At 39.1% G+C, this 13,960-nt stretch overlaps 1 protein-coding gene across 9 annotated transcripts in view; it reads left to right on the top strand.

Annotated features, from left to right (window-relative positions):
• The first annotated feature begins 1,482 nt into the window (after window positions 1-1,482).
• ttll7 (tubulin tyrosine ligase-like family, member 7) overlaps window positions 1,483-13,960 on the top strand; it is a 74,027-nt gene continuing 61,549 nt past the window's right edge. For 2 of the 9 annotated variants that reach the window (XM_086223690.1, XM_086223692.1), the window contains exons 1-5: window positions 1,485-1,753; window positions 5,508-5,604; window positions 9,531-9,878; window positions 10,394-10,525; window positions 12,437-12,558. In XM_086223690.1, coding sequence (XP_086079816.1) covers window positions 9,854-9,878; window positions 10,394-10,525; window positions 12,437-12,558 — 279 coding nt within the window. In that variant the 5' untranslated portion in view covers window positions 1,485-1,753; window positions 5,508-5,604; window positions 9,531-9,853. Of the gene's footprint in view, window positions 1,754-5,507; window positions 5,623-7,546; window positions 7,652-9,530; window positions 9,879-10,393; window positions 10,526-12,436; window positions 12,559-13,960 lie in introns of all 9 variants that reach the window. The other 7 variants (XM_086223687.1, XM_086223685.1, XM_086223684.1 and 4 more) reach the window with 7 other exon arrangements.

Here is a 13,960-nt window from a genome sequence, read left to right as displayed (position 1 = left end):
TATTGAGGAATAGAAATACGTGAAATTTAGTCAATATCATTGCTTTTTACATATGTATGTAGACATTTTCATTTAGAAAAAAATGAGTCATATTCTTTAAAGATTATAATAGAAAAATAAACAAACAATATGTTGCTATCTGAAATATTAAGTTTACCAGTAAACAACATGGAGATTAATCTGTAGAGTATGTTCAGTAAGCATGGGGGTGTAGTTGTCTTATCGTGATTTTTGTGAATAGATCAACAATCTGCGTGTCAGTGCACAATGTGACTATGTCAATCGTTTCACAGAAATCCTTTGGGGACAAATATACTCCATTAGATGAGCTGAGGAAGGCTTTAGCAGGTATATGTTTTGGGTTAAATGGGAGAAAAATACGAGTATGTCCTCTTGGTTTGAACCATATAATGACACAGCAACATTAAAATCTTGAAATTAATGTTCACACTGGTCTGGCATGTTGTAACACAACTAACCATCATAAGTGACTGACAATGATTGGTCCAAATGAAAAAGTACAGTATCATCTGCAATAAAATTGCCAGATTTAAAAAAAATATAAACCGCATTTTTGCAAACTTGAGAGAACTGTATTTTGAACAAAGAACTTTTGCAGGATTGTTTTGTGCAACTACATGACAAAAATGTCATTAATAACTCATGTGTGGAAAAACAAAAAAAACAGAGTCACAGCAGAACGAAGGCACCTGAACTATCCCCTGAAGATGATTCATCAGCTGGTTCTAAATCATGTGATATTAATACTATTGTGAGGACATAAATCAAGGAACTTAGTGAAATATGAAAAGTAGCCCAATAAACAAGCATAATTTTATAAACGAAAACAATTGAATCCAACCTTACCTAAATAGAAAATGAGGGAAACAAAAGTCATAGTCACATCAGTAGCTGCATTGTTTATCATGATTATTTATTCAATCTTGGAGAAGTAGTACATACATTTGCACTCAAAGGCTTGGAACTGGTTCAAAGTGCCTATCTGGCAAAAATTCCTACCTATTAATGAGTTATTATTCTTTTTATTATAATCATTTCATCTTTTAGTATGATGATCATTTTTGGGCTTAACTTAAAATGTGAAGCCAGTCTCTTTTGAATGGGCAAATCCGTATTATATAGTGATAACCGATAGGAGTTATTAAGGAGAATTGAATGGCACGTTAATGACCTCCGAGCGGGACGCGCCCATAAACAGCAGGGTTGATTTTAGCACCATGGTCAGCGACATAGTTGCTAGGTAGCCTCCAGTGTTTGGAACAGCGAGTGTGGACGAAGAAGAGCGAAGAGCTACACTTCAAAATATGATGGAATTACTTGAGGGAAATCAACCTAAAATACCCCACCAGTACTTCAAATGTCGCTCAAGATGACACATAATATGTGCTGACTTAACATGTATGCCGTACAGAACACTGTAACCAGATTGAGAATGCAAACTTCAGCAATTCATTCATGTCTCCCCCTCTATCTAGGCAAATGGTTTTGCCCATGGACTCGCTCCAGCGCTCATACAGGACTACAAGATAGAGATTTTTGTGTGTGTATGTTAACAAGCGTTAATTTTCAGTGGTAACGCCGTTTCAAAACCCACTGTATTGCAGTGTTTTCAGTATTACTCAGGGGAACAGTTTCTCTGAAGACACTCCTATGTTTCACTTAACAACGTCGGCTGTGTCGTTCGGATGAGACCAGCAAAAGAGCTGCACCGCCAGTGTCTGGAATATATAAGGTAACATGAACGGGCTAACTTACTTGCTTTCGCCTCTTAACCCTTTCTTCTGGGCTATGCTAATTGTAGAGTAGAGCAATGTCGTTGTTCAATGACGGCGGTCTTTATTTTGTGTAACCAGAACTTGAAACGCCATAATTTGCTTTGTAGTGAATGTTGCATTGACGCTATATTTGGAGGTATCATCTATGCTTAGTGGGATCAGCATTCCCAGTCAGATCCACCTGACCTATACGAAAGGCTAGCGTTAGCCGCAGCTCGCTAGCAACTATAACAGTGCACCTGCTAAGGCTTTGTAACATTTAATTTACAAGCAAAAATAACTGGATGAGAATACGTATATCCAAGATATAATCCGATTGATGAATGATGTATGAATATAGATTTTTTTCTCATTTTGAAATTCAAACAAATATCTGTAAAAGAGGTTGGCCTTCTATCCTTCCAGCAATCTGGAAGATACCATGGTAGCTGCTGTGCTGTGACAAGCACGGGTCCCATCGATGTGCTTATTAGCTTAGCCTCCTAGCACAGGCTAGCTTTGCAAGGACCCTTAAGATGACCTGTCTTGTCATGCAAGCCTGTACAGGTTTAGCCTGATGCAATTAGCATCATTAGGTACATGCAAGCTATAATGGATTAAGAGTCTACATGAATTTAATTTAATGTGGTGTGTTTGTGTATTGTCTTACTGTACACATGGAGCACATGCTTATAGTTTAGATCTCGACAAGGCAAATTAGCAGCTTTGACTTATGATTTCTAGATGGCAATCCTCTTCCTCAAGCAGAGACAGGGCAATTACAAAGGATGGGATCTTTTACTTTGACACAGGCTGCTGCTGCATCATTATTTTATTTACTGTATTATGAGTTATAATCAGGTAGCACGGTGGTGCAGTGGTTAGCACTGTCATCTCACAGCAAGGAGGTTCCGGGTTCGAGCCCTGGCTCAGGCGTGGAGTCTTTCTGTGTGGAGTCTCCATGTTCTCCCTTTGCCTGCGTGGGTTCTCTCTGGTACTCCGGCTTCCTCTCACAGTCCAAAGACATCAAGAGGGGACGAGGCTGATTGATACTCTAAATTGACTGTAGGTGTGGCTGTGTGTGTGAATGGTTGTCTGTCTATATGTGTTGGCCCTGTGATGGACTGGTGATCCGTCCAGGATCTCGCCCGAAGGCTGCTGGGATAGGCTCCAGCCCCCCCACGATAAGCGGTAGAAAATGGATGGATGGATGAATGGGTTATAAATCACAATCTTTGCCCGTGAGCACAGGATACTAGTTTGCTGCTTTGCACCTATAGTACTGATGCAATTAGACTTTACTAGTTGACACACGTGAACCTGAAAATACCATCATTTAATGCAAGTTTGATGGACTTTTTCAACTGTCTGGAACTTCAACATTGTTGATAAGGATTTTGCATACCATATAGTTATAAAAATGCATGCATGGGGAAGTGAATCTCTTCATGTGAACAATGTTGCAATGGCAGTCTTGTTTTGACATGAGTTCAGAATTGTGTATTTGCTGAATACCATTTAAATTCTGCTTTTGGTATTTGATCATACACCAGTTTGATATTTCAAATTTGATCAGAAATTTGAGACAGGATCAGGTTATAAGCCTTTAAGTGTTTCAGTTTAACCCATATATGCATATGTAGTACTACTTATTATAAGTGTATAAGTGCAACTATAAGTGTTGTTATCAGAAATCACTTAAAAACTTTGCCTCACTGGGGTGATCAGATCATAGGTGTTACTTGACAAAATTGCTTGGATGGCAGCTGAATTTACACTTGACTGTTTTAGTCTGTGTCATGGTTAAATCTGAAATATATCATTTAAAAAACAGAAAAATAAAGTTTTTTAGCAAGATGTATTTTAGTAGCTGTGGGTTGAATGCTCCCACACTCGTTTCTCTTTATATCAGGAAGAAGGCACTGAGCCATAGTTGGGTCACTGGTTCCATCTATTTTTAGCTATACTGGCAATTCTAAACCAACCATGTTCCTGTGAGAGTATTCCGCAAACTCAGCTATCGTTTTTCCTAAGTGAACAATGTGCTAGTAGTGGCCACTACTTTTTTTCCCTTTTCAAAAATAGATATCGCAAGTGTTTATGTTATAGGCCTTGGGAATGCACAGAATCACTTTGGCCTTGTGTTATAAGATTTTCATAACAAAGGAAATGTTTGCATTTGCTTTCCAGTAAATTATGTGTAGTAAAAAGATAGTTTGCCCGTGTTGCGTGCTTGTCCAATGGTTATACAGACCCTAAGGCCACATAATGCCATACTGCATTTACAGAAAATACCATAGGTCTGCAAATCCTGCTCTTACCTAACCCTTTCAGCATAACACAAGGCTAAGTGGTGTTTCCCCGAGCCTCTCTATTGTTTCTTTATTTGATGGCTGCTTTTAAGATGCAGTTTCATGTACGGCAGGAAAACATAAAACAAGTCCTCCAGGGACCAACTGCTGGTTGAAGGGACTTGTGTAATAGATGTGACACCACTTTAAAAGTCTACCGCTTCAGTTTGGCGTTTCTTTTTCCCCACATCTTGTAAAGCTCCTGTGCTGTCTTTGTGGATTTGCTTTTTATATAAAGTGGGTTATATTTGAAGTGCCATCGCTGTGTGATAGTGAGATAATGTCTGTTTGAAGATGAATTACTTCCTGACATAGTTTCATTAAACATTCCTTTTGTAGCTTAACTGCGAACAAAATACAAATAAGGGCCATTTTTTTTTTACAATGAATAAACAATAGTAAGCAAATCACAAACTCAGTTAAAAAAATACACGATTCAAAGCTGCATTACACGGTTTTGCTGACCCATGGTGTCCTCTGCTAACACAGAAATCTGGTTCTATCAATCTGAGAATTAGCGAGGTTCTGCAGAGCCTATTTTGGACAAAGACTTGGTTCTACTCTGACATCGCTGTTGATCTTGACCCATAGCAGTTGTGTAAAATACAGTTGCTAATGGCTTGTGTTATGGTGATTGAGTGACTAGCAGTAGATAAGGGTCTCATCTTTCTGCTTTTCTCTTCTTGGCTTCTTCTATTAATATACTATTTTGCTCTGCTTATAATTCAGTGTTAGCAAGAACCTGAAAGTAACATTTCAGGTAAGCGAGAGTTTCATACGCAGTCAGCTCAAGTTACCTGTGCAGAGCTCAGAGGAGGAATCAAAGCAGTAGCATTTTTATTCACAAATGTATTTGTATAATTTAATTGACTGTCCCTTTTAAGAATGGCTTAGATCTGGTTTTGTAAATGAACACTTTAATCATTTCAGACAATGCTCATGTACAGCAAAAAAGAAAAATAATCAAACCAACTCACTATGAAGCACAACAATACCCTGAAAGACAATCGTGCATTTGTTAGCGCCTGTCAAACACAGATGTGATGCACATGAGCTAAACGAAGAGCTGACTCTCAACAATGAAGTCTTTCTGTGATGAGTGATGGAGGGGATTGAGCATGAGCTCAGCATCTACAGGAGCTCTGCCCATTCAGTACAGCTCCGCTTTGAGGCCCTCTAGCTCACTCTGTTGTGTTAAATGTGTTACTGCATCGGATAATTAATGGGAAAGAGATGAACAGTTGTTACATAACACAAAGGCCAGAAGTACAGTGGTGTAAAGGAGAGCAGAGGACCAAATGAAGCAGGAGTGAATGACATATTATGCATTTAATTTTATCTGAAGTTTTAATACGATTTTTTGTTTATTTTCTTCTTGCAGTTTGAGGAAATTTCCAGGGGTAAATGAGAGGATCTGGAAGGAAGAAGTTTAGAAGAAAAGACGAGGAAGAAAAAAAGAGTGACCAGGAGTAGATCAAGTAAAGTAAAAATATATAGTATGTTCATGTTGTTTATCATACAGCGATATTTCCAAAAGTAAGCTAATATAATTTGAATAAATGTTCTGTAGCTTGAATATTAATTTTAGAGTATTTTAACCAGATTTATATTTATATAAATTTAGCAAACATTAATTCTGGGAACTCACTTTAAGCATAGTGTAACAAAAATAGTTTTCAAGGTTATTAATTCTTCTGTTTAAGCCAAATCCATACCTGTGTGATGTAACATGAGAACATCAGAGTAGTTTTTTGCAGCGATACCTAATAATCGATACGTAATAATCTGTCATGTCTTTCCCAAAAGAAGATATAGAGATATTTAGGTTTTCTATCAATTCAAACTGCTTGAAGAATAATATATAGCTGCTGTACATGGGGGGGGGGGGGGGGGGGGTCGATCCCCCTTGGAACCCTTTAGGTTTGGTTTAAGCTTTAAATGTTCATGGCACAACACAATCTGCAGTTGACCCAAGCAAAAGTTTTCCTAACATTTTTTGGTAAAAAGTAAAACTTCACCTTCACGTGTAAAAAAAGGAAAAAAAAATTCCAATTGAGGTATTACCGAAGCTCGAACAATAGTGGAGAAATGTAAATGTAAAGTGTGTAAATCCAATCCAATTAATTTTGTAGGGATTTTTAGATCATAAATGTTTTATTTTTTATTTTTTTAGAGAGATATTTATAGCTGGCATCTGGGGTGGGGGTTGTTTTTTTAGTTTATGTGTATGCAAATTAATTAAACAAACATAAAAGCACATCACAGCAATTGACACAAGTATGTGTGAGGAAGAAACTTTTAATTTGAGAACATAATACATAAATTCAAACTATGCTGTCTTGAAAAAAATATGAAAAAGAAAGTAGGGTCATTTTCTTATAGATATTCAAAACAACTGGACTCTCGCAACCAGTAATGTCGCCCCCATCTGGCACTTCGACAGAATGCAGGCTCGAGGCAGTTCCGTATTGGTATCAGTCAGACCTGCAAACGTAGTCAAGTTCACATGCAGTCTGTGGGTATGAAAAACTTCATATCAGCAAGATTCATATACGGACACGTGTCGCACGCGACTAAAATTCAGTGCGTTGAAAGAGTCTGTCGTGAAAATCAATCAGATTTTTCTTACTGAACCAGGTCCATGCCACAGCAGAAGGCCTCTCTTTAAGTTACAAGCTCCTTACTTGGTCTTGGCTGAATCAAATTTGCATCTTCCTCATCAGATTGAACCCTTTCTGTATCGCATTAAAAAAAAAAACCCAATGCAGTTGAAATCGATTTGTGACACAACAAAATAAATGATGCTGTATAATACCAAATGGTGCAGCTTTTCAAAATTGTCACGCGATAACTACGGCGTTATTTTCACCCAACCTGTTATAATGTCACACCAGGATATCCTCGCCTCAGACCCTCCAGCAGTCAGAGATAACAGTGCTAACAATGCCTCTTATCTGGTGTCGGATTACATTGAAATCTGTCAAGTGAATGCAAGTAAAACAAGGCCGTATGGGTGCTGTTAACCACCACTACTACCAAGACAAATGAGCCAAAACATGAGAGAGCCTCTACTTGCTGGATCATCCATCAGTGTGTCAACAGAGGTCCTCAAATATGACCTCATATTGTAGCCAGGCAAACAAGCCGACACTGAATCTTTGTTGACATTTTACTCTGTAAAGGTGCCAAGTAAGAAGAATTTGATAATCCCTAATATTAGGATTAATAATAAAGCTAATAATTTAGCGCTTGACCCGGAATATCTGAAAACAGAGAATTCCAATGATGATGTGGTGTAAAAACGCAAGAGAATAATTGCTCATCCTGCACTATCATGAAGAATAATTACAGTCCTATATATTCCTGTTGCTTTAGCGTGAGAATCGTTTTCTATTTGTGTTGTTGTACATGTGTTTGTAGGTGTTCAGGTGCGCCATGTGCCTCTCAGCTCACCCTGAGGGTTTACATGACCCCTAAGGTCCAGTGCTCAAATGGAGACAGTGTTCCGTGCCTCCTGTACACAGAGTGAGTGCACCGCTGGGAGGTGGGGGCGGGTTGTCAACAGCACAGCTTACCTCACTTTATCACTCCGACTCTTGTTGTTGCTCTCCCTCGGCTGAACATTCCACCTTCGTGGTGTCCTCTTGGTCAGGAGGACCAGCAGGATCATTTGAGAGACGACTAAGCAATGGAATAATACAATTGGAATGTTTCCCTATTTTTAATTGACCAGAAAATCCCGATCACATCAGTCTGGTTACTTTTCATGTTAGTGAAACACACTCATTACCTGCGTGTGTGAGGAAAGTACACCGCTAAAAAAACCCAGGTGTTTCAGTTTGTTCTCACCACTAGAGGCTACTGTTGATCTCTGTATAAAACTCAAATGAGGGACCAAAAGAATGCTTTGTAGACGTAGCCTAACTGGTTTGTGTTCACAACATTTGATTAATGATTCATTTGTGTTAGTTTTTGGATTAGATTTATTTGATTAACTATTTTAGATTACTTTTATTATTCCGCTGTATAATTTCTGGATTGGACTTTTCTTTCTTCCTCATCATAGGGGACTGGCTTTTTTTTTTTTTTTTTTTTTTTTTTTAGAGCGTTTGCATACAAATAACAAGGTTAAGTGAATTTTAAAGAATTGTAAAGATTAAATGATTCCGTAACTAACAAGGAAAAAAAGCATATAACAGGAACATGGATCCATAGACACATGCTGATGTAGCAGCACTGCAGATTTATCTTTCGAGCTCTTGGGGTTTTGGGTTCTGACCCTTTGGTTGGGAAACACTGGTATGGATCATTGCAGAGTCAAAATTTTGCAGTCACATACAGAGGTGCTATACATGGGATACAGATCATTATGGGCAGGTGTGAATTATATAGAGTAGTATATGTATTGTATGTAAATATGGAATATCAGTCATTTAATCTATCATTTGAAATTTGTACTCTTTAATATTGGGGTAGGCATAGGCACCAATAGCTCCGGATTGGTCAGGTCCTACTCAAAACGTATTTCAAACATCATATTAAATGGTTTATTGCTCGTAATATTATGTGCTCTCATAGCCTGTAGCCACACCCTTGCAGCTACATGCGTTATTTAATTAGCAACAGCCATGAGCGATCAGTCCCAGCATACTGTTGGGAAAACAATTAATGGCTTGCCAGTCTGTCACTGGGCCTAATCACACACATTCTCACCTGTGGGCAGTTTGGAATTCCCAGTATGTCTTGATGCCGCTTTGTCTTTGGAAATAGGAGAATTTAGAGTGACTGGACTAGCAACTGAGTCACTAAGCTACACGAGCCAGCACAAATTTTATGTGACAGGACATCTCAACAATGCTTGATTACCGTGAAAGTGGTTCGAAGATACACTCACACACCACAGCCAAACAATAACAGAATTTGGCTGGTGACTGGTGTTAATTCCCCACATTGTTCATAGCCTGAAGCACCCCATTTTACAAAGCACTGTGAAAATGCCATCTGCTTGAATGAAGTGACCCCACAGCCATACAATGAAGCCCAGCTGGCACAAGCATGAGACACAATGAGATTCTGCAAACCCTTTACTTGACAACCACATTAATATTTCACAATGGCTCCATGGAATACCAATTAGTCCAGTGGACATCACACAGCTTTAGATTATTTTATTTGTTGCACTGTGGTGTCAGAGCTATACAGAGCTCTCACTGAACTGGTACAGTGAGTGTCAGATTGACTGATGTACCCTTTGATAAGCCTGTGCCTCAATGTTGCGAGTGCTTTACATGAAAAGAATGTCCGATGCACTTCTACCCTGCCAGAAAATATACTGTAGTCACCCTCGGAGCAGTTGGCCCACTTCTGCTGCAGCTGTGTAAGATCTTTTTTTCCTCCTCCACAGGCATTCCTATCCATCCCTATGTCCACCCCCTCCCTCCCTTTTCCCTCTTGAGACTGTAAATGAGCTGGGGCTGTGTCCCCTTGAGATTCACTGCCCCCCTCCCCCTCCCCCTCCCTCTCCCCACCCTCTTCCTGCTCTTAATATTGCAGAAAGACACCTAGGAGAAGCTCAGATGATCCATTGGGCCATCCTGAACCACATTGTCCATACAGTCCAAGACCGCTATTGGGTGCAAGTGTGAGAGACCCTTTGAAGGGTGCTGGGCCCACCTGCCAAGCCTGGCAGAAAGCTTGGTGTCTCCCTTCACTCCTCGAGCCCCTGAGATGCCCTCCCCTCCCAATGATGGAGGTGAGTCACAGAGGTCACACTCTCAGAACTGACACCTGCTGGTGTATTCCTGTTCATCAGCACTATTCTCTCCTGTTTAGAAATACATTTACACCCACAAAGACACAGAAGGTACAGAACATATTACCTCATATTGTGTTTTGATGATGGTGGTGGAGAGCGCTGTCTTCACGGGTTAGTCCAAACTCTCCCATAGGTGTTAAATTGAGCATATGATTCACATCGTTTTCCTACTCATCAAACCATTCAGCAACCCCTCTGTTCTCTATGAAAGCATCTGCATTCCCTGTGTTTCCTCACCCATCTATTTAGGCTTTTACTTTAATCTGTCACCTGTCTGTAGATCACCATGAAAAGGACGATGCCTGCTGCTGTACCAAACTTGAAAGTTAATCGATTTAAGCTGTAGCTTCATAAACAAACCCCCCCTGTAGAAATTAGTGAGATATATTAGAAGGCTGGCTTCCAGTTTTTTGTGCAAGCTGATACAAAAGGTTGTTTGTCACCTCCTCCAGAGGATCGCGGAGCATCCCCCGTGAACAGGCCATCTGTGGGCTCCTACCAGAGCAGCGGAAAGAGGAAGGTGCACTCTAAAAAGAAGAAGGGGACGATCACCGCCAACGTTGCTGGCACCAAATATGAGATTGGTATGATGATATGTAGTTTTATATATATATATATATATATATATATATATATATATATATATATATATATATATATATACATAAAACTCTTTTTACAGGGCACTATTTGCAAAAACTGGTGAAAACACAATCACAATGAAATCACTGTACATTATCATTAGTCATGTAAAGTAATGTTAGGTGGCTGCACTGTATAGAATACAAAGCCTAAAAACAGAATCTGATTTTTAAATTTAGATTTCCGTCATGGAATTTGTGTTGTGGGCACTTCAGGAAACGGTTCTCAGTATGGCTTATTCAGTTCCACAAACACCCAAAACCTGTTGTGTTAAAGAAAAAGAAAAGAAAAGAAAAAAAGTTATATTTCCAATGGTGGAATATTTGGTTGTTATTTCTATTCTTAAATAAATGCTTATACATTTTCATTTGAGTGAAACAAATAATGTGGAGACAACTCCACCGCATGCACAAATCCTTACTGCGGTTAATTTAAATGTTTTTTTCTTGAGAAGGTCTAAAAGAGCCGAGTAAGCACTCCTCACATATTCACTTTATTGTGTGGCAGCTAGGGAAGCTCTCAGGGGTGAACTACAACCTTTGAAACTATGGAGTCAGCAGCAGCAAGTAGAAGTTTAGGGGCTGGCGTAATCCTGCATGTGGATGGAAGTCTGGCTATGTGTCAGTTTACTAGCTGTGATGAGACCCTCTCAGTGGCCATTCTGAGGCTCGCGCGAGGCTATTTTGAGGAAAAATTAAACTAAGAGCTAGATGGATGGGTCATTTTTGCTCTTTCCTTTTTATGTGTCTGTCTTTTTTTTGGTTGAGGATGGATAGTAATAAAGTTAAAGGTTAGAGGTTAAAGAATATGATGTTGGATATTTGCTTTTCACCCACTGAGAGGGGAATGTATACTCTGGTCCTAAGGGTGTCTTTTTAGTAAGATGTGTAAGCGAGGATTGATTATAACCTTGCACTCATAGACCCTACTGGCTAATGTAAGCATGAGTCTGCTGGGATGTAAATCCTCTCTGTTCCAGTTATCAAAACACATTTAGCTTCCGCCAACGTTAACAGATTGGTCAAATCACGTCGGAAACATCTTTTTCCCATTCAAGTACCATCACGCAACATTAGGCAAGCCGTCCTCAGGTTTGTCACGGCTTTCGAGGAATGAAATAATACCTCGTTTGCTAGGGTATATCAATTATTACTCACTGAATAATGAATAGTTGTTGGATTAATGTCCAAATTAGCTTGCTACCCCTCTCTCATGCTATGTGATTGGACAAAAATTCATTGCAAACAGTTTTTCTTATTGAAGCGAGGCTGCTCAGCAACCATTCCATGAATGGTAAATATTGCGTTGAGCTTTTTTGATCTATTAATTCTTGGTGTAATTTCTCTTTTGATTTATGCAAAGACAAAATGAAAGCCTGGAAACTCTTTAAGTGAAACATTGATCTTTTAAGTAGGAACATTTGATTTGTTGATCCAAGGCGCATCTATTTCAGTAAGATTACCAGGCATCATCAATTAAAATGCTCAAAAGTTTTTGGAAAGTTTTTTTTCCCCTCAAATTAGGAATAAAGTTTACTTAATTATTGTATTAATCTAAGGCAGCACTGTGGTGTAGTGGTTAGCACTGTCCACTCCCGTGCCCCAGCTCGGGCACGGGATCTTTCTGTGTGGAGTCTCCATGTTCTCCCTGTTCCTGCGTGGGTTCTCTCTGGTACTCCAGCTTCCTCCCACAGTCCAAAGACATCAAGAGGGGATGAGGCTGATTGATACTAGCCTCTCGCCCGAAAGCCGCTGGGATAGGCTCCAGCCCCCCACGACCCTTAATCAGGATAAGCAGAAGAAAATGGACAGATGGATGGATGTATTAATCTAATGAGAGTATCCTCCAACCAGTTCGTATAGCCATCAATGAGATGGACTTCATCAAGACCAGAGATGAGGACGAGACCGCCAACCTCATCTGGAATGACTCCGCTGTACAGCACGAGAAAATCGCTGAGCTCAGGAATTATCAGGTACGCTGCATGACTACCATGTTAAGTCAGCACACCGTGGTTGGGGGTATGCTAGCCTAGTTGTTAGAGAAGAAGCAGAAAATCTGGATCTTAACCTCAACACTGCAGTTAAAGTGTCAGTGGGTAACAAGCAAAGACTATGATTCTAATTAGCTCCCGGGTGAGCTCTTAGCGGATGTATGTAAATTTGGAAATAGAAAGTCTTTAGGAACTTTTCAGAAAAAGAGCATATGTGTTTAGCTGACGTTACATGGTTAAAAAATAAATAAACCGGATAACCTGCCTGCACTAGTGCTTATCAACAGCGCATTGGGCGAGGTAGGATTTCCACCAGAATTCCTACGAGAAAAGGTGAAAAGAGATGAGATGAAACAGTATGGTGCCCCAGAAGAAGGTGATTTAAAGGATGAAAGAAGCACACTGCTAGTTAAACCCTTCAGTACTTAGAAAATTTTATATAAATGATTTTCCCCCAATGAACCCTTAATCCCTTTCTTCAAATACTCCTTTGCTTAGATTTGGATAAACATGACACAATATTCCGCAGATTCTTAGTACTCATTATGGTCCAAAGCATCGACAGATTTTGTTACACTCCTGTTGAGAGAACCTCTGCAAAGCAATGTTTCAAAGAATTTAACATTATTTTTAGTAATAGTATAATATGAATAGATTAATCTATTAAATGTTTTCTATTATTTTATACATAATTCATTTCTTCTATAGTATACAATCAATTAACTGTTAAATGCAAATCAGTAATTAATATTTTTGATACCTTCAGAATTGATTGGGTATTGCACAGTTGTAATTGACAACATTTTCCACCCATATAAATGTATTTATTGACAATATGAACCTATTAAATAGGGAAATAATTTTAGAAATTCCAATTAGAGTCAGTTTTAAAAACAAAACAAAACAAAAACATTAAATCTGTTGTCTCGTAAGATGTTGCCTGCTGTGTTTAGTGGTTCCCAGTAAGTAATATATCTAGATCAAGGCTAATATATCAATTTGTATAATCCTTAGTCATGGTCACACTCATAATGTCCCACAGTGATGGAATCAATGGAAACAGTACACAGAAATATTATAAATGGTTGTAATGGCGGTGGTCAGCCACCTTGCAACAGAGCTGGAAAAAGATGTAAAAAGAAGGCTCAAGAAAATTAAACAAAGAGACAAACAGAGCAGACAAGGGACACAGTTGTAGATGAATCTAGGGAAAGGGAAGGGTTTGCCAAAGAACAAAAAAGGTGTCGATAACTGAAAATATTAGGATTTCGCATGAAGGAGCGGACTATTGCTCACACAGAAATATAACTTTCTTAATCCACTAGATGGCGCAAGAGAACTCATGTTGCATCGTGTGAAGACAGCACAGAACAATTTTGATGGA

This window comes from Aulostomus chinensis, chromosome 14 (assembly GCF_037954235.1).
Source record: "Aulostomus chinensis isolate RoL2024-O1b breed Wild chromosome 14, RoL_Achi_v1.0, whole genome shotgun sequence".
Lineage (NCBI taxonomy): Eukaryota > Metazoa > Chordata > Actinopteri > Syngnathiformes > Aulostomidae > Aulostomus > Aulostomus chinensis.
This window is presented reverse-complemented; position numbering and strand designations above follow the sequence as displayed.